At 42.0% G+C, this 21,583-nt stretch overlaps 1 protein-coding gene across 1 annotated transcript in view; it reads right to left on the bottom strand.

The window, feature by feature from the left end:
• SWT1 (SWT1, RNA endoribonuclease homolog) overlaps nucleotides 1-21,583 on the bottom strand; it is a 50,286-nt gene that overhangs the window by 25,488 nt on the left and 3,215 nt on the right. Inside the window, exons 2-9 of the mRNA XM_015412776.1 lie at nucleotides 16,532-16,604; nucleotides 15,320-15,388; nucleotides 14,466-14,524; nucleotides 11,390-12,116; nucleotides 10,041-10,106; nucleotides 8,093-8,222; nucleotides 7,882-7,980; nucleotides 5,270-5,458 (exon numbers count right to left, since the gene is read on the bottom strand). Coding sequence (XP_015268262.1) covers nucleotides 5,270-5,458; nucleotides 7,882-7,980; nucleotides 8,093-8,222; nucleotides 10,041-10,106; nucleotides 11,390-12,116; nucleotides 14,466-14,524; nucleotides 15,320-15,388; nucleotides 16,532-16,588 — 1,396 coding nt within the window. The 5' untranslated portion in view covers nucleotides 16,589-16,604. The remainder of the gene's footprint in view (nucleotides 1-5,269; nucleotides 5,459-7,881; nucleotides 7,981-8,092; nucleotides 8,223-10,040; nucleotides 10,107-11,389; nucleotides 12,117-14,465; nucleotides 14,525-15,319; nucleotides 15,389-16,531; nucleotides 16,605-21,583) is intronic.

The raw sequence follows: 21,583 nt of genomic DNA, 5'->3' as shown, positions 1-21,583 counted from the left end.
ATGTAGTCCCTCCCAAGGTAAACTCTGTGAGCACCGCTTGAAAAAGCACAGAATCCTTTTTGTTGCAGAATTTTCTTCATGGAATCATTGCCAAGCTTTAGTCTTATGTGTACTAGGAATCCCTACAAAGGCACATTTGTCAGACTTTGCTACCAAGTGAGTATTAGCAAGTAAGAATCCCTTCTATGAGATCAGGAAGGGTAGCATTTTTTTTTTCAGCGTCATCAACATGCCACAAATGTAGCTGTAGAACAGTACAACAGGAACTTTGAGGGATCTGTTTTACAAGACTAGTGTCTTTTTTTCAATTCTCGTGGATCTTTCTCCATACTGTTACATATCCAAAATGGTTTGCATGGAGCAAATATAACCCAAAAGACCCTGGAAATGAACCACTTAATTCTGTCCAAGTTTACTCAGAAGCATCCTCCTTATTTCCCAGTGACAGTTTAGAATTGCTGTTATGAAGCTGCACAGTTAGAAAGTTAAGCATAAATCTTATCAGATTTCCTCTTAATCATTCAATAACCATGAGCTCATAAATGAATAAGACTAAAGAAATGGCTGATCTTCACAGTTGTATCTACACTCGAGTGAGATGCTCCAACACTAGTTTTATGATGTTCTTGTTGCAGCTGTTCCCTCTTCTGGATCTTCTGTAGTATTAGAAACAAAATGCAGACTCATGCATTTGCCGGCTTCCCCCTTGCATGCCCTTTCAATTTTCTGTTTAGTGATAACCCATGGCTTGCCTTGGTGCCCCAACTGGTAGACAATGTAGCAAAATCAGAAATGCACTTTTGTGGATACTGATTTGAAGGGCCAGCACTAATCGTTTGCCAATCCAGACATCATGGTGAATAGGCTTGGTTATGGGTCTGAAACAGCCTTGGTCACCCTAGTGGATGACCTGCACTGGGAGATGAACACAGACTCCCTGTTGATTGTCCTGGACTTCTCAGTGGCTTTTGATACCAACAAACATCTGGATCCCCTTTCTGAGCTAGGCGTGAAGATATATAGATTAGAAACAAAATGCAGACTCATGCATTTGCTGGCTCCCCCCTTGGATGCCCTTTCAATTTTCTGTTTAGTGATAACCCATGGCTTGCCTTGGTGCCCCAACTGGTAGACAATGTAGCAAAATCAGAAATGCACTTTTGTGGATACTGATTTGAAGGGCCAGCACTAATCATTTGCCAATCCAAACATCATGGTGAATAAATGGAAAACACAGAGAGAAGCCACATGTGCAAGAGAGGAGGAAATACACAAACACCTTCACTGAATATGTCCCAATTTCAATGGCACTTTCCCAAGTGTCTAGAGAATTGCCACCAAAAAATTTCAAAGATTTAACAGTTAGTTACTTTACAGATGTCTATGCCATCTTTTTCCCCAGAATGGGATCAAGAAGGCTGGACAGCTTCAAGCTTTCCTGGATGAAGTGAATTATTTTCCAGCCTGGGATTAGGCTTGGTTATGGGTCTGAAACAGCCTTGGTCACCCTAGTGGATGACCTGCACTGGGAGATGAACAGAGACTCCCTGTTGATTGTCCTGGACTTCTCAGTAGCTTTTGATACCAACAAACTTCTGGATCCCCTTTCTGAGCTAGGCGTGAGAGGCACTGTTCTGTGATGGTCCCAATCCTATCTGGAGGGCAGGTTTCAGAAGGTGGTAGCTGAGGGGCTACTCAGCCCCTTGGCCTACAAGATCCCACAAGATTCCATCTTGCCCCCTGCACTCTTTGATATCTACATGAAGCCATTGGGTGAGGACAACTGGAAACTGGGCTAGGTTGTCAACAATACATGCAGATGACATCTGGCTCTATTTTGCAATTCCAGCTGATCCCAGGGAGGCTGCAGAAATCCTAAACCAGTACCTGGAGGCAGTTTTGGAGTGGAAGTGGGTTAATAAAAGTAAAGGTAAAGGTTCCCTTGCTCGAAAGCCAGTCGAATCCGACTCTAGGGTTGCGGTGCTCATCTCCGTTTCAAAGCCGAAGAGCCAGCGCTGTCCGAAGACGTTTCCGTGGTCATGTGGCCGGCATGACTAAACAGCAAGGCGCACGGAACGCTGTTACCTTCCCACCGAAGTGGTACCTATTTATCTACTTGCAATTTCTTGCTTTCGAACTGCTAGGTTGGCAGTTAATAAACTGAGGCTTAATCCCAACGACAGAAGTGCTACTCGTGGGCAGAAGGTCTGACTTGGGGTTTAAGGTGTCACCTGTTCTGGATGGGGTTGCACTTCTCTTGGAGGAACAGGTCCATAGTATGGGAATGCTCTTGGGCCCAGGACTACTGCTGGATAAGCAGAAGGCAGCTGTGACCAGGAGTGCCTTTTACCAGCTTTGACTGGTTAGTCAGCCGTGGCCTTTTGTGGGCAGAAAAGATCTGGCCACTGTGATGTATGCCCCAGTTACATATAAATTAGACCACTACAATGTGTTCTGTGTGGGGCTGCCCTTTAGAAGTGTTTGGAATCGTCAACAGAATGCTGCAGCTAGGACATTGACTGGAGGGTGTCATAGGGACCATATCCCTCCAGTCTTGGACCATCTACACTGACTTCCAATTTGCCTCCCGGCACTATTCAAGGTGCTGATGTTGACCTTAAAAGCCCTGTGTATAGTTTAGGACCAACACACCTAGGAATTAATGCTTTTAAAATGTGATTTTATTACGTATGTTTTAAGTTGATAGTCACCTTGGTGGCTCTTGTGGGGGCAGAAAGGCAGGATACGAGTTTTGGAAAATAAAGACAGCTTATGAATAATCAATAAAATCCATTAAACAAACAAATATCCAAGTATTAAAAACAACTGCTTAAAATTCAACTGGCAGCAGTAGAACAGCTCGATTGCCATAGAGTGGGCAACAACAGAAAAGATGGGGGAGAAAAGAACCATTAATAAGAAGTTTAAAAGCCTGGGGCCCCTGTGCATTCAAAAACAGTGCATGACCTATAAACCTACACTGTGAGCCTAAACTTTAAGGGGAGGTGCAACTCCTTCTTAGACGTTTCATGAACACATATACCATCCACCATCCACCAATGTTACCTCCGTTACCTGGTCCAGCTTCAGTTTATTAGTTCCCCACCAACGAAATACCATCTTCAGGTACATGTTCAAGATCTCTACTGCTTCACATGACTTTAACAAAGAGCTGCAAATCATCAGCAAATTTATTTATTTTTCCTGTTTATAGCCTGCATTTCTCACTGAGAATCTAGGCAGATTATGTAATCACACGGTATAGGACGCTACTATTTTATTTATTCACTTATACCCTACCCTTTTTCTCCCCAACAGGGACCCAAAGCAGCTTACATTGTTCTCCTTTCCTCCTCACAGCAACCTCATGAGGCAGGTTGGGCTGAGAGTGTGTGAGTGGCCCAAGGTCACCCAGCAAGCTTCCATGGCAGAGTGGGGGGATTCAAATGTGGTTCTTCCAGATCCTATTCTGATATTCTAACCACTATACCGCACTGGCTCTGGCCACTGAACTGATAATACAACAGGACCAGGACTATGAAACTGAACAAAGCGAGCCACAATATGACCATATATAAGATATACAGTAAACCATGTGAGTGAGCAACTCAACAGGACTAGGAATACAAAATTAAGTGACAATGTGCTGGTTAGCAACCTTTAGATATAGAACCTGATTATTATTAACTAAGGATCAGAACAATTTGCGTTATAGTTTATTCATGGATCCACATATCCAATCCTGGTTTAATCCAATAGACAAGAAATTAGACATTGTGGGCCTCTTTTAAAAATTGTTGGGGCCAACCTACAGTGATTTTAACAATTAACACTTGTAAAGGATGTCAAGCTTTTCAAGAAAAACTGTCCAAAGCTCGTGGGGTGTGTTCTCCCCTTCTCTTCAATTCAATTCTCTTTTAAAAATTGTTGGGGTCAACCTACAGTGATTTTAACAATTAACACGTGTAAAGGAAGTCAAGCTTTTCAAGAAAACCTGTCCAAAGCTTGTGGGGTGTGTTCTCCCCTTCTCTTCAATTTAGTCCCGACGTTTCCTCACCAGCATGCGCACTACTTATCAACATGAACTGTTACAAAGTATTGCCATGCATTTACTTTGGCAAGCTGTAATGTGCTTCCTTCAGCACTCTTTTTAGGAGGTATAAAAATATTCCCTTCAGTCACAGGCGGTGTTCCCTCTAAGCTGAGTTAGTGTGAGGTAGCTCACAGTTTTTTAGCCTCTGGCTCACACATTTTTGTCTTAGCTCAGGAAGGAAGGCTCCAGAGCAAACTAATTTATGCAGTAGCCAAATCACCTGCTCACAACTTTAATGCCAGTAAGCTCAGAAAGTAGAATTTTTGCTCACAGGACTCCACAGTTTAGAGGGAGCCTTGGTCATAGGTTTTGCCCCTGTTCTAATAATCGGGTTGAGTCGTTGAGGCACGTGTTATTACACTGTAGATTTTACAGCCAAGTACATACAGATCTTTTGGAACCAATACTGGGAGATGATAAACTATCCTCAGATCAGAGGAAGCTAAAAATGTTATTGACAGGAGTCAACCAAAGAGTTACAGTCTCTGTTGCCAAGTTTTTATTTTCTGCTGTGGAAATACAAGCTGAATTAACATCCCATGTGTAAATGGTTATATTTCTTCATTTTAATTTGTGGTTATGGATCTGGATGAATATTGTAACTGGGATTTTTGTATGGCCTGTAGGCTGCAGTAAAGATTAGTACTACTACTACAAGTGACACAGTGAGCAGTCAACTGCCCATACTGACACAGTGCAAGCAATGCAGAATGTGGGATTCCAAAGGCATAGGCAATGCAGTAACTCTTCCCCACTCCCATACAAAACAGTACCGACTGGGATACAACCAGTGTTCCCTCTAAGCTGAGTTAGTGTGAATTAGCTCACAGTTTTTAGGCCTCTGGCTCACACATTTTTGTCTTAGCTCACGAAGGATGGCTCCAGAGCAAACTAATTTATGCAGTAGCCAAATCAATGGCTCACAACTTTAATGCTAGTAGCTCACAAAGTAGAATTTTGGCTCACAAGACTCCACAGTTTAGAGGGAACAATGGATACACCACCACCTAGCCTCATGCCTGACAAGTTATTCAGAAGGCATAAAGCAAACTGACATTACAAACAAAAATGTAAGAAAATATTTTCCAGTTATTCTGATTAGATAGGGAGGTGCCAACATTCACCAGGCTATACTGCAAAGTTTTGACAGAACACACCACCTTTGCTGCAGCTTACATGTTTGCTGAGAAGCAAGTTGCACAGATTGTCCCCACAGCTTCGAATTCTGGTCTTTCAGGCACATGTGGATGAAGTGCACAGCAGGGATTGCCTTCTGAGCAACATTTGCCAAGATTCTTCCTTTCTTTAAATTGTCCAGTTCCTGTAAGACCACCCAGGGGATGACAAGCCCAAATTTGCCAATGCCTGAAACAGAAGACAAATACAGTTTCCTCCCCAATAAACATACTATAGTTCTACCAAACACTGTATTGTTTTTATATTAAAAACTGACTCAGCTATAGATCAGCCACCTGCTTTGAACATTTTTAAATAACTACTGTTTCCAATATGTTCATTTAAATACAAATATTGTAGGCACTATTTAACATTTGAGAAAAAGGGGGAGGGGCCCTCAACCCAAGCTATATGGCTGTGGTATATGAGGGTCAAGCTAACAAAGTAAGTTATTATAAAAATACAAATATTTATTATGGTGTACACATTAGTAAAAGATAAAATAGGTTAAAAGAAATGATCCAAATATCAGACTCTTAAAACGTTTTACACACGGAGCTGATAGTTTTACATATACAACTGATGGGTATATCTTATGCCCCTTAGGGCTTCCTCAGTGGTCAATATTACTATTGTAAAACAACACACATCCAGAAATAAATATATGAAAAATGATTTTCTTTAGAGGCAGGTGTTGCTTTCTGGAATTGTCAAAAGGGAGAGAAAAAAGCCAAATTATTACATATCAAATGCACATAATAATAAATTTTAAAATACCAGAAAATTTTTGCTGCTGTTACCTCATGTGCTGTGCAACTGTTAAAAGTTACCATGACCTACTGCGCATGGTCTACTGGTCATAAGATATACCCATCAATTGTATATGTAAAACTATCAGCTCTGTGTATAAAAAGTTTTAAGAGTCTGATATTTGGATAATTTCTTTTAACCTATTTTATCTTTTACTAATACACCATAATAAATATTTGTATTTTTATATTAACTATTAAATATTCTTAAAAGTTCCTGCATATCTACCAATACTGTCCTGTCTGATTTAAAAATTATATTAGAACAAGGAAATGCCAAATGTTATCAGTAAATACACCCATTCTTCTTATTCTCTTCACAAGTTAAAAGAAAAGCTGTTTTCAGAATGTATCAAACTCACTCATCAAAACACAACATGTTTTTAAAAGCCAGTGTTCTTTAAGAGAGTTTTGTAGGCTAGAGTGTGCAGAACAATGGCAGCAGAGCAATGGTTGTCAAGTCATTAAGTTGAACCTCCCTAACTAAAGAACAGAAAATATTTCATCCTTTTCAAGTAGTCAGGGAGCGGTTAGTGAGTGCAGAGCCCCACCTGGAGACTAACTTCCTCCATCTACATTTTGTGGTTTGAAAGAGCATGTGCTCTGTTTCTTCTCTCCAGTTGCCTCTTTCAATGAGAATTAGAAACATGGCACCAAAGAAGCAGAACACAGATTTCTCAGCTCCTCTATTAAGGGTTAATTTGAGCCTCAAATGCAGGCAAACTCATTGGAGAAGGAGCCACGCCACTCAGCATTGCCTGTTCAAGGACTAGAGAGCTAGCCTACTGAAAAAGGCAATGGCGTTAAACCCTATTGCACAGCTAAAAGATGCTTCGTCTGATAGCAAAGGTGCATGACAAAATGTTTAACTAGTAAATACAAGTGGGAGAGAAGATGCCTAATCAGCAATTAAAAATGCAAGAAATGGCTTTTGACCAGCAACCTAAACAAAGGGACAAGGAAACTATTAATGAACTGCTGATCACGACACATTGAAGACAGAACATACTAGTTCAAAAAACACACTAACAATAGAAGACTCAGAACAAAGTGGCACCTTTAAGACCAACAAAGTTTAATTCTGGATATTGGCTTTCCTGTGCAGGCACACTTCTTCAGACATCATGCACACAAAAGCTTATATCCAGAATTACACTTTGTTGGTCTCAAAGCTGCCACTGGACTTGAACTTTGTTCTGTCGCTTCAGAACAACATGGCTACCGGCATGAATCTATAGAAGACTCCGTTTATTTGATCTTCGAGTACCATATTCTGACAACCAGAACCAAGAATGTTAAGCTACACAGATGCTCCCAAAGCATCTGAGATGGATTTCAGGACTCCAGACTGTCCTCCTTGTTCCAATTATTATGTGCACACCTAGTTCTCTCTTTAGGATAGGGAATAAGTCCAACAATTACTACTTTAATCAAATGCCCATGCTCTTCTGTAGTAAAAGGAGGCATGGAGCAACAGAGAGACAGCCAGGTTGCCACACTGTCTGCCATTCCTTTGCCTGTCATATAAATGTGCGGGGGGGGGGCACAGTAGACTGCTCTGTTGATTGAGCTTTGAAAGGGTCAGTGGGTAAAGCGGAGAGCATGGCACAAAGGCTAGTTTACCATTTGAAATGACCTTATAAAAAGAAGAGGAAATTTAGAGTATTACTTCCTGGCAGATATAAAGTGCACATAAGAAGGTATGGAGCAACAATATGGAATACCTAATCTGTGCAAAGCAACAGCTGTTCGGCAAGATACATATTCTCCATATATTTCAGCTACGCAGCTAAGTCCGTGTACCTGGGATATCCGTATTCTTCAAAGACTTGATGAGCTCTAGATGGCTGATCAGTATGTTAGTATCAATCACAATCAAAGTATTCATGTCAGAAAGGTTTCCTGTTACAAGAACAAGCAGTACAGTAATGAGAAATTTAATCATTTGGATCCCGTGTTTATTCCTCTCTTCCCATGGAGGAAACCATAAAACACTCTACCCAAGTAAGCTTACTAGAAAACTTGTTTGCTTCCTCATCTGGAAGATCTATCTCCATGCTGGTCAACTCTCCACAAGTCTCCACCACAGGTAAAGCTATCTTTTTGTCAACCCGAGCAGCATGCAAATCTTCTACTATCTGCATCTGTGAGAACAGCAATATAAATGTAAAATAAACAAACCACATGCACATTTTGATCCATTAAGGCCAAGGGTTTCCATATAAGTGATCCTGCTTCAGTGCATTTTTGGACTCAAACAGGTAACAAGCTTATCCACAGCCACAACCTTTGGCCACGGAAAACAATTTACAGAAAGAAGACACTCTTTGTGCTCTTCCTGCCTTCCTCTCCCTGCTTTCCAAACTCAGAACTGGTGCAGGAATAACTGGGGATGGGGGGAAGAGAGAGGAGACAGTAAATCTACTAAGCATGGGTAAGCGATTTTGAGTAGGCCATGGGACCACATGCTGCCTCCCCATTCCCATCTGTGATGTCCAGCCTTAAATCAAAATTAAGTATTTTTTCCCCCAGCTCTGACATTAATCACAGTTAAAAGTTAACCAGGTTCTCTGCTAAACCACAATACTCCCAGTAAAATGGTCAGATGAGTGGCAATGTTAAAACTGCTAAGTGGAAAGAACTCAAACTGGAATGATTATGTGAGGTGCAGGGAGAGAATGCAGTCCCCTAACTATGCTTAAGTGATCACCCACATTACGCTTGTACCAGCCCCACGTATGCAACACCAATGGTGTTTATAATTACTGGGGATTATTTCTGCTGAAGGTTCATTTCGATCTAGGGTTGCCAACTCCCAGGCGGGGTCTGGAGATCTCCTGGAATTAGAACTGATCTATAGAATGCCTGGGAGGAAATGGCCCCTTTAGAGGGTGGAATTTAAGGTATTATACCCTGCTGAGTTCTCTCCCCTGCCCAAACCCTGCCCCATTCAGTCTCCACCCTCAAATCTCCAGGAAATGCCAAACCTGGAGCTCACAATCCTAGGTAGGAGAATACTTGATGAGTGGGAGCAAGCTAACTATGGCTACAGTCACAGATACCTCGTGCTGCTACTAGATTTCTTTATGAAATTATTTATGCCTCTTGACAACAAGTTACAGAGCCGATGAGGAACAGCTGGGGCTCAGCGTGAGAGCAACTGCTTTGCATGCAGAGGGTCCCAGCTTCAATTCCCGCATGTCCAGTTAAAAGGATCAGGAAGTGGTCCTTTTTAAGGCAGTGATAATGTGAAAAACCTCTACCTGAGTCCCAGCAGAGATACTGCTTGGCTGAGTAGACAATGCCTTGATAAATCTATGGCCTGACTCAACATAAGGCAGCTTATTATTATTATTTATTAAATTTCTGGATTGCCCAATCTCTGAGTACACAAGGCTCTAGGTGATTTACAACAGGTTAGAAACAGTACAAAATGTCAGATTAAAGTCAACAAATCAATTATCCTTACTTTAACAGTCTCCAGGTGGCATCCTTAATTTTAATCAAAAATCTACTCTGGGCTGTTCTTCTATCTCGTAGGCAGGTTAAGGAGGAGGCCGAAGCGGGCAGAATGGAAAAAAAGAGGGTGCCAGCTATGATGGAGAACTATTGCTGTTCTCAACCAAAAGCCTGGTGGAATATCTCTGCCTTACAGGCCCTGCGGAATTGCATTAAGTCCCCCAGGGCCCTGATGGAAGTTGGCAGAGGGTTCCATGAATTCATATGGTTGAAAAAGGCAAGGTTTGCAGCTGCGTGAGATGAACACTGCAGCAGAATCCAGATGTCTACTGCCACCAGCACTTTCTTTGTTATGTATTTGAGTTTTGTGATGCTTCATCTGTGTTTTACTGTATTTTAACTTTTAATGTAAGCCGCCCTGAGCCTGCCTGGCAGGGAGGGCGGGATATAAATCAAAATAAATTTAAAAAGCATAAGACTAATAAAACTACATAGCCTCTAACCTCTTGGTCTATATTTGCAGTCTCGGTAGGTTCAGCTAGGCAAGAGTGATGTAGACCTCTGGTGTTCTGTAAAAGAAACAAGAGTATTAGAGTTTTATTTCATTTAGGATGCTTTATGCCTGTTAGCCAACTTCAGTGTTTTGTTTTTCAACAGAAAGGTGTGATATAAATAAGTAATACGTTAATGTCACACCAAAAATGTTACACTATAGAAAACAGCTTGAATTTTTGTGGGGCTCAGCCCTTTAGAAGGGCTGAAATTTTACTAGGGGCTTGAAGCAATTTCCACACTGATTTCTGTTCTACAATGAAAGCAGCTACCTAGGTGTGGGGCAGTCAGGGACCTATGCAGACTTTCCAGCCTACAAGTACAGTATTATAACATTAGATAATTGGATCTGTGTACATGTTCTATCGTTCGATGCAACGAACATGAAATTAAGCAATCGATGCAAAGAACATGAAATTAAGCAAACTCCAGAGCACGATGGAAGACAGGAGGGCCTGGCGGGATGCGGTCCATGGGTAGAGATGTGAAGGCCCGAAAAAACCCCGGAAAAATTAGGGAAAAAAACGTTTTTTTCCTGAAGCCTTTTTGTTTTTTTCCGAAAAATTGGAAAAATTGAAAAAAGAAATCAATTATGGAACGTTTTATTTTAACATGATGAATAAAATATTTTAAGACAAGGTGTTCAAATATTTTCCAAATCATTTCTAAAATATATATATATGGTATCAGATTGATCTAATTTCTGTACACTGAGGACAAGCAGGGTCCTAGGTTACAATCTAATGCAAGAACAAGATGCATTTCTTCCTTTAGGGGGTGCTATTGTCACAAGAAAAGAGAAAGGTTTCAGTCTTGTTTTTGCATGTGGGTGGGTATTCTGTTTGTAATAATTGTTTGGATACACTATATTTTTAATATGCTAGTTGTGATAATTTCATGCCAAGTAAAAATGTCCATAGTCATATTTTATGTTCCTAAAGTAACAGAATGACTTTCAATCTAGAAAAGACAAAAGAAATGCTAATGTAGCATTTTTTTCAATTTTTCCGAAAATTCCAGTTTTTTCCGGGGGGAAAACAGGTTTTTTTCCGAGCTTCAAAATTTCCGGAAATTTTACATCTCTATCCATGGGGTCGCGAAGAGTCGGACTTGACTCTTCGACTGAACAACAACAAAATGTTCTATCACATGCTCAGAAAATGGATTTAAGCACGGTAAAACAAAGAAGCTGCAAATACCATATATCAACAGGAGGTGTGACTTTATGTGGTTTGTTACACTAGCAAATGAAGGAGTTTGGCAATTTCAGCTCTTGGTTAAATTTTCGTTTTTACTTTACCTGATTAATATGTAAAACTTCTTCCTCACAGCTCCTTCTGTGTGCCCTTGCACTGCAAATACTATCGACGGATTCAAGACATCGCTGTTCCTTCTGCTTCTGATACTTCCAACCTTTGGACAGTTCAGTCACAGGAATATGTTTCATCTCCTTGTCGCTTTTTCTAGGTAGTGCAGGTGAAGCATGCTTTCCTGGAAGCTCTTCTCTGCCTCCTTGTCTGAACAACTTTCTACCTGAGGAATCATCAAGGGCTGGATATGGCTTTTTGGAAGGTTTCTGTGGTCTGCTGCTCAAATTAGAAGGCTTTTCTGTATGGTGGGGGGAGCACAGGGTAGGAAGTACAGTTTCCCCAATCTGCTCTAGCACGCGCTTCACTATGGTTTCTTTTAGTTTGGTGCGTTCCACTCTGGCCTTTTTTCTGTTCTTCTCCCAGCTGTTTAGGACCTTCAAGTCCTCCAACTTCTTTTTCCTTCTTTGAGCATCAGATTCACTGCAGGCGTCTGATCCAGAGCCTCCGCTGCTAGGAAAGGCTGCTGTAGTGTCCTTATTGCTTCTTCCATCTCCCTCACGTTTAGCCTTATTTTTAAAATGCAAAGTGATCTTTTCACGCTTCTCAATGGGCAAGAAAACAGAACTGTTGCTACTGGCTCCTTCTGAAGTCTGTTTCCCAAAATCTTTGAGATCAAGGCTTCTTTTTGCTTTGGTGTATCCAGCGCCATCACAAACCCTGAGGATGCATAATGGAGAGGAACTATTACAAAGCAACTTGTGAAAGTTGAGATTTTGGTCAAAATGCAGCTTTCTCAAGGAACAAAACAGACTTTGGAAATCCTGGTTACAAGAGGGCAGCCTATGAGGTATGAAAAGGAAGTGGTCAACAGTGGATTTCCCCCTCATCCTACAGCGCACGACAGCTCAGCAGCCCAGGGCTGCAGTATAATGCCCCCTAGAACTATAGGCTTCAACCTTCAACGCACGACAGCTCAGCAGCCTGGGGCCCCCTAGAACTATAGGCTTCAACCTTCCCAGAAACAGGACCATGGGCAAACAGATCAACAGCAGGAAACCAAGCCAAACACAAGATGGTGTACTGCTTAATGAATTAGTTATCCTATGGCGTTGTGTGTAGTATAGCCAGGAGGTAGAAAACCCAAGCCAAACACCAGATGGTGTACTGCTTAATGAGTTATCCTATGGCATTGTGTGTAGTATAGCCAGGAGATCCTAAGATTGTCTGGCAGCCTAAAGTTCTAGCTCTTTTAGCATTATGCATCACTAGGTAGCGAGCTAGACTTATTTGGGGGGCTGATAGAGCTGTGACTGACCCAAGTTCATTCAGCTGGCTTCATGTGGAAGAGTGTGGAATCGAACCCGGTTCACCAGATTGGAGTCTGTCGCTCTTAACAACTACACCATGCCGGCTCTCATGGTGTACTGTAGTGAGGAGCTACAAAACAAAACTCTTTAACACTGGCTTCCCCTCACCATCCTGCTTCTTCTTTCTCTCTCTGTGTGTGAAGTAGAACGCATGGCACACTTTTATCTCTACACACACCCTCTAGCAGCAGGTCCTTCTGAAAAGCAACCAAAGTGGCTACTCTGCAAGGCTTGCAAGCTATGGGTTGATTGCAGAACTTACTGCTGCATTTGGGGCCATGCAAGCAGCAAGCTGTTCATCTGGCCCTGGACCGGAGTGGTACACTGCAAAGAGGAAGATATCTTTCCCATCCCCTCCCTATGGTGTTTTGGAGAGTTCAGGGGGAATGTGTACCTCACCCTCCCTAAAGTCTTAGGGGCTCAAATGGGGATTTTCTTTGAGGGGAGAGGTGACAGAGTCTCGATTTAGATGGAATTTCATCAAAGCAAATCAAATGCTAGGCATGCATGTGTGCATGTGAATACCTTAAAACTTAGCTTGCAGAGGCCAGACAAACGGCATGAGGAGTTGTGGCATTCCAGAGGGCAGAGAAATATCAAGAAAGAGGAACTTCATGTAGGGGAGTAATGGACTGTCAGGACCCTCGCCTCTTCCACATTATCAAGCTACAAGTCGACCTAGCAGATCAACTTAGTATGCTTGCGTGAGTGGTAACAGAAGATGCAACAGTGCCTTGATGATTTAAAATTAAGATTCCCTCAAGAAGCCCCTACCTTGTCTGTCTGTGGGTCACTTTGTTCACCATTCCTACTGAGAGATGAAACACATGGGCACCTGCGACAAGTTTTACCCAGTGCTTAGAAGCTACAGAAATTCAGCCCTAACAGCTTCCTCCAAAAGCCCCGAGGCTCAGAGATGCAGCCCTAGAGTGGTCAACTTTTAAGTGTTAAAAACTAGCTGCTGCAGCCACATTAAGAGGCCTACTGCAGCAAACAGGCAGAACCCAATCCTCTTCCTCTCTTGCCAAGAAGGGACAGTGTAGATCTCACTCCCCACGTTGCTAGGAATTGTTTTTCCTAAGCAAAGCAAGCACCAATGATGTAGGGCACAAGACAAACCATCTACTTGCCCTTGAGAAGAGGAAGGGTATTCATGATTGTGCAGCTCTCGGCGCTGGGACTCAGAATTCATGCAAGCAAACCCGGCATCCTTCGCTGAGTCTAAAGAACGGTGGGAAGACAACTCCCAAATTTCCTTCAGACACAGTGCATGGTCGAGAGTGACTTTTTCTAAACAGTAGCCTAACTTCAGATTTTAAAGACTAACAAAAGCTGTTACAGTTGGAGAAAGTTATGTTTACTATTTAAAAGCACAAGTTGTCACTCTGCCTTGGAAAGGGAAGCCAGCAAGCAGTTTGCTTCCCTTCATCCTGTACCCAAAAAGGAAAAAAAATTAAGGTCTCCTACCATTCTCCCTTGCTAGGAGAAGAGTGGAGAAGCTTTCTTTAGATGTTGCAGTGAGTAAATTTAACTGGATTAAAGCCAGGCAATTAATATACTCTAATTACTAACTGAACGTCAATCTTTAATTATGTGAAATGTATTAATTAATGTCTAAGCTGTAAAAAGCAACTACAAAAGAACAAGTGATACAATAATATTTTTAAGCTAGTGCCCTTTATTGCAAAGAAGAGTTTACCTTTGACTCTGCGGCTGTTCTCCGGCATTATATTTACTGACTTCTGTCCCTTTGTATTTCTGAAAGAGAACAACATTGACTATTTATTTAAATAAAAATAAGGATAGACTACTGTAATTCGCTCTACATGGGCCTACCCTTGCGCTTGACCCAGAAGCTCAAAATGATCCAGAATGCGGCTGCGCAGCTCCTTACAGGGACCCCTCGGATGGCACATATCCAGCCTGTGCTGCACTGGCTCCCAGTAGAGCACTGGATCAGGTTCAAATCTTGGTTTTGACCTTCAAGGCCCTAAACGGTCAAGGACCCACATATCTTCGGGATCTCTCTCAGTATGTCCTCAGAATGTGCCTCACTGTTTCAACTGTAAAAAGCCAGGGCAGCCAAAATCATTGTGAATTTAACTCTCAAACTGGTTTCTTGAGCCCATTAAGTTGTTCCAGAATTGGTGCTACATGTGGTACTTGGCTGGCTACATTGTACAAATGGTGCACCTGTGCCCTGGCAGTTCTCAGATTTGGCCCAGCATATTCCTTAAGCTTTATTAGTTCAGGCAATAATAATTACAATATTTAGAACAAAGGGAAAAAATGATCACTGTATAAATGGTATGAAATTATACTACTTCACTAAGCATGCAGATATTCAACTTACACTACAGCATTTAAATTGAACAAAGTCTACAGTCAGAGTAATTAAACAATCACATTATTTAAAATCAGCAGGCGCATATAAATGTACTTCACAACCAGATAGACATTCTAGTGTATTGCTCTAACAGTTCTAGACCTTTTGACGAAAAATGACAAATACATAATTTTAGAGTTTTTTGATCAACAATACCCAAAGCTCACTTTTGTAACACTTTCTGAGGAAGCTAAGCTAGAATGGCCCGAACTCCTGTCACTGGAAGACTTGGAATGCTAAAACACAAAAAGAAGAAAGTTGTTGTAACTTTTTAATTATTATTATAACAGGTTAAAGCAGATCACAATGCCACTAACTCATATGAACAACAAAGCGCCACAAATTCCACAATTACTAGTTTCACACAAAAAGCTATTACCTTTACCAGTAGCCGAGGTGGGGGGGAAATACCAAGGTTATAAAAGCTTCCAAATGTGGCTGCCCAAAAGTTACTCTTACCACAGGCAAGTGAGTGACTAGATTATCACAGGAACAAAACGTGAGCACACAGCTGCATGTTGTTGATTCCCAGTAGGGTTACCAACCCCAAGTTGGAACCTGGAGTTCTCCTGGAGCTACAATTAACCTCAAGACTACAGAGAACAGTTCCCCTCTAGGAAATGGGAGTTTGGAGGGAAGATTCACAGAGTCTAAGAGAACTGCCAGTCCTAGAATGGCTTCAGTGGGGTAGGACTTCTCCTTGGTAGACCATAAAGAGTAGGACTGTAACGTGTAACATGAACTCAAATCATAGAGACTAGGCCTGTCATAACATTAAAGACTTGAGACAACTTGGGGATTGAGAAAGGGATGGGACTGCTGTTGGCCAGTGCCATTCTATGGGCATTCTGAGTGGACTTTTCTCTTTAGCATTGACAAGCACCTCAAGGAGGATTTTGAGAGGGTTTTGTTTTTAAAGTTGAGTGGAATGTAACTGGATATATCAGCACACATATTTAGGATGAAAAGGTTATGACATAAGAATGCATACATACTGAAGCCTACAAGCAACGTAAAGTGATAGAGAAGGAAGAGGAAAGTGATGAGGTGGGAAATTGAATTTTGGCAGGAGGAAGTGACTTCACAGAAAAGGGGAGGAGTAGGACAACCTAAACTTTAATCTGGACATGACAACCTAATTCTCAAGGCTCCACTTTTAGTTAACATAGACATGTGTAATGTGCCAAAAAAGAGGAATTACTAATATTTAAAAAGTGTGTGAAATACCTGAAATGCATATTATTACTATTATTGCTAGTGATGGGATCAGATTCATTTGTGAGGTTATCCCAACTTGCTTTCAGCAGCAGGCCACATTTCTACATTGTGACTGTGAAGAAGTTCAAAATACCATTTTCTCAGCATTCATACTTTCTTACCTTGCTGTCTGAAGTGTCACACTTTTTGCTGGATTTCCTGTTGTCCCTCCGGGACATGCTAACGCTTCAGAATCTAAAAAAATGATAGTATATCACTTCCAAGACTCAATTAGAATAAGTATTTTCAGGGGATATTATCTGAACAATACTAGCCAAATATAAAACTTCTCATTATGTGAAATGAAACTCATAATTAAAGCTGTTTTCTTGGGATCAATATTAAAGTTACTGATCAGTTTTCATCCTTAGATCTAATAGAACCCATTATTTCTCTGGGAATGGATCTGGGAGACCGACTGACTCACGGCCCTCAGTTTGCAGGACCTGAGAATGGCTGCTAACAATAGGGAAGGGGAAGAGATTGTAGGCCGCTTTGAGACTCCTTAGGGTAGTGAAGGGCGGGGTATAAATGGGTTGCCATAAGTCAAAAGCAACTTGAGAGCACTTCACACACACACACACACACACACACACCTAACGGTTAGTAGTGTTTTGATAGCTTTCCAATGTCCTTGTGCTCTAGTGAAATGAGATGGTATTTTGGTATATAATATACCTTCCTTTCAAAGATTGCCATTTGTGACCTAAGTTCTCACCCAGGGTATCTGGCTGCTCATCCACACAACAGATCAGAAATTCTGGGCTACAGACAATTAAGCTGGCCAGGGAGGAAGGCGTGTGTCTGAAGCAGTACACATGCCCACACAGAGCCCCTATCTGTGCCTCAACCCACAGTTAGAGAAATAAAGAGAACTGTAGTGGTGAGAGCCAGTTTGGTGTAGTGGTTAAGTGCGCGGACTCTAATCTGGGAGAACCAGGTTTGATTCCCCACTCCTCCACTTGCCCCTGGCTGGATGACCTTGGGCAAGCCATAGTTCTGGCACAGCTGTTCTTGAAAAAGAGCAGTTTCTGTCAGAGCTCTCTCAGCCCCACCTACCTCACAGGGAGGGGAAGGGAAAGGATTTTGTAAGCCGCTCTGAGACACCTTTGGGTAGTGAAGGGCGGGGTATAAATACAATCTCCTCTCCTCCTCCTCCTCAAAGTAAGAAGACTGAGAAGGGAGGGCTGGGGGAAGACAAAAACCCCTCTCAATGCATGCAGATTTCCTTCTGCCTCATGAGCAAAAGTAGCAGGAAGGGGACAGGTGGGATCATTTTTACACTGCCAACTACATGCTTGCGCAAAAATATGATTCATTATTATTATTATCAGGGGCAGGCAATGGCAAACCACCTGTGTTCATTTCCTCCCTTGAAAGCCCTATGGGGTTGCCATAAGTCAGCCATGATCCGATGGCACTTTCCACCACCAAGGCATAAAAAATGGTATCACTGTATGTGCAGACATGACAAAAAAGGCAGACCTGGTTGCTAGAGTAACCAAAAATGTCACATGGAGGAGGAAGAAAGTGCAGTCAGAACCAGGGGCAGTATGGGGAGGAGGAGTACTGAACCAGCAAGGGAGGGGATTTTCCCTTCCTGGTGAGTCCTCACAGATTCACACTTGTTAATTCATGATATCCACAGCACTACACTCAGAAAAACTCCTGGTAAGCATTACTTCCCTCACTCACTCCACAGTTGAGGCTATGTAAATCAGACAGATTGCTGTCCCTTCTAGTGAGAGGTAGCCCCTCCCCAATTTGAGTCCTGCCTGCCCAACAACAGTAAGATTCAGAACTGCTGCTTATTCTTTATTTTTGAAAAAAGGGTCAGGATAGGGTCGCCAGCTTCCAGGTGGGGCCTGGGGATCTCCCGCTTTTACAACTGACCTCCAGCTGACAGAGATCAGCTCCCCTGGAGAAAATGGCTGCCTTGAAGGGTGGACTCTGTGGCCTTGTACCATGCTGAGGTCCCTCCCCTCCCCAAACCCCACCCTCTCCCAGATCCATCCCCAGAGTCTCCAGGTATTTTTCAAACCAGGCCTGGCAATCCTAAGCTAGGAAGATGCTAAAATCATTTCTAGCACTCCATCTTCTCTTTTTTGAGGCGTGAAAGAAGCCAGAGCTCTAGTCCTAATGCCAGTATGTCAGCCTACTAAGAGGGCAGCTGCTTCCACAGCCTGTAACAAAAATCTTTAAAAAAATTAAAAATATAAATACCAGACACACACCCTTTTCTACACAGAGCCAAAACAGAAAAGTCAAATTCAGCTCTGTAATGATTTCTTGTTTTATGAGAGTGTGTGCGCCTTTAAATGTTTGGTTGAAGTGTGGTGATAAGCAGACTAGAGTGATTGAGAGAAACAAATGTGCTGTGATTGGTGGATGACAGTGTGGGAGGAGTTTTTGAAAGGAATCTCTCTCTGTGTGTCAGCTATGAAAGTCAGTGGAATTGTTCAGTTGGGGTTCAGTCAGTGAGAGTTAATATAACGTAGTTCTGTGAGAGATCTCAAAGACGGGAATATGTATGTCCTTAGCCTGAGTGGCTGACTCTAAAGGAAAGAGTGAATCCTGTTGATGTTGGAACTGAGGGTCAAACAAACAAAAGGAAAAAAGGCTGCATGTTTGATACATTTGAACAACCATATTTACAAGTCCCTTTATCCTAAACAGTTACAGAATAACCAACCTCATATTTTGTTCTTAGTTCAATAAATCATTTTTTGTTTGTTATCCCAGAATTGAATTCAATCCTTACTCAAGACCACATAGATCCCTGAAAAGCCTAGACACTGGGTTACTTTACCAGAATGAAGAACAGAGAGAAGGTTTGGAAGTCCTTAAATTCCTGGTGGCGGCTGAATCTACCCAGTTTAATTAAGCGAAGAGCACATTTAAAGAGAAAACCAGTCCTCCTTAATTAGAGGACGCCACAAGCTCCTTGCAGTCTGAGGTCCATTTACAGTATTTATACTGATAGCAGCACCAGTGAACTAGCATTTAAAATCATTATTAAGTCAAAAAAATAGACAATGAAAGAATGGTGAACAGAATTACAAGTAGGAAAATTCTTGTTATGCTCCCAGCCTTTAGACATCCAATTCAAAGAAATCTCCCAGAACTGGCACCTACACAGGCATGAACTCTTACAGCCTAACTCTTAGTGCCACAGAATTAGTAAGTATTCAGCGGCTGAACTGCAACTTAATCTACTCTAGATGTAAGGGAAACCAGAGGCAAATCTTGGATGGACAATTAGCAATAATTTGATAAGAGCTTCGTAGGTCTGTTTAGAACCTTTGTTTAGACAGTTTCCTTGTCCTCCCTTGCCGTCTCTTCAGAGAACCTGCTTGAGGTTAAATATATAGTAGATGCTATATAGAAACAAACAGATCCCTGTCTGCAGGCTCAGTCTTAAAGAATGAGACAAAAGTAGGAGACTTGAAAGAGAAAGTGATCTTAAGATCCACTAATGGACACACAATTATAATTGCTAGAGACCTTTGTTGAATCTAGTTTATGACCTTGAAGAGAGAAAAAAGAGGATGTCTTTCAGTTAGCCACAGTGTGATAACACTTCTGTTTTTGAATCTGAAGACCAAAGGTTTATCTGTATCTCACAGCTTTTTTACGTCTGGGACAAGTGAGGATTTGGCATCTGCATCTCAGTGTTGAAGGTCTCGAATACGAATAGTCCCTTGCCTTTTTGGGGGGGGGGGGGGGGGGGGGCCAACATTTTATGATTCCCCTACTGTCACATTCTATGTTACCCATGCCTTGCAGCCCTACCTTACTGTTCCCTTGGCAGAAATTTCTTTCTGTGGAAATATCTGTTGAATTGATTATTGTTTACTGACTATGAAGCCAGTGTCCTCCATCTTGTACTGTTGACACAAAAAGTATCTATATTCTGCTTCAAGTAGTTCTAGCATGCCCAGTTATGTTAAAGCTAACATTTTTCATTCTATTCTGTCTCTTTGCTGCCTCTCCTCTGTCTCTCCATGGAAAAGCCAAAATAGTACCTCAAGGTCAGTGTTAACCAGAGTATCTGCGGGGAGGGTGGGGTATAAAAATAAATAAAAATAAAATAAATATCTTAAGGACCAACACAATTCTGGCACTTTTTATGGGCTGGAATTTATTTTATACAGCGCATGAACTGGTCTAGAAAGCTGTCATTGGGGTTTATGTGTTTACATAATATCAGTTGGGGCCATGAGACACAAGAAATCCCCTCACTGGTCCCTGCTTTGTCTTCTGACATCAATCCCCAGCCACCTTTCCCTATATTTCCCCCCCCCTCCTCCTTACTTCTTCTCCCCTTCTTACAAACACTGGTCCACACCTCCTCTTCTCCTCTTGCCCTCCCACTGCACCTCTTTCCTCATTTTGACTTCCATATCACTTCACACTCTGCCCACTCACTTAGACCCAAACTTAGTTCTCACGTCTGTTTATTAATGCTTGTATCTGTATGCTCTCCCTCATGGATCACTGCCTTGACGTGGTGAGAGGACTTGCGTGGTTCGATGAGGCTATGGGCTATATTGTGGAGGGCCACCCAGGACGGACAGGCCACAGCAGAGAACTCAGACCAAGTGTGATCCAATGGAGAAGGAAATGGCAATCCACTCCAGTATCTTTGCCAAGAAAACCCCATGGACAGTAACAAAAGGCTACAAGATATGATGCCGGAAGATGATCCCCTCAGGTCGGAAGGTGTCCAATATGCTACTGGGGAAGAACAGAGGGCAAGTACAAGTAACCCCAGAAAGAGTGAAGTGGCTGGGCCAAAGCCGAAAGGATACTCAGCTGTCGATGTGTCTGATGGTGAAAGGAAAGTTTGATGCTGCAAAGAACAATACTGTATAGGAACCGGGAATATAAGATCTATGAATCAAGGTAAGCTTGACATGGTCAAAAATGAGATGGCAAGACTGAACATCGACATCTTGGGAATCATTGAACTAAAGTGGACAGGAATGGGCGAATTTAACTCAGAAGACCATTATATCTACTACTGTGGCCAAGAATCCCATAGAAAAAATGGTGTGGCCTTTATAGTCAACAAGAGAGTGCGAAAGGCAGTAATGGGATACAATTTCAAAAACAACAGGATGATCTCGGTCCGAATCCAAGGCAAACCATTCAACATCACAGTAATTCAAGAC

This window comes from Gekko japonicus, unplaced genomic scaffold (assembly GCF_001447785.1).
Source record: "Gekko japonicus isolate JY-2015 unplaced genomic scaffold, Gekko_japonicus_V1.1 scaffold793, whole genome shotgun sequence".
Classification (NCBI taxonomy): domain Eukaryota; kingdom Metazoa; phylum Chordata; class Lepidosauria; order Squamata; family Gekkonidae; genus Gekko; species Gekko japonicus.
This window is presented reverse-complemented; position numbering and strand designations above follow the sequence as displayed.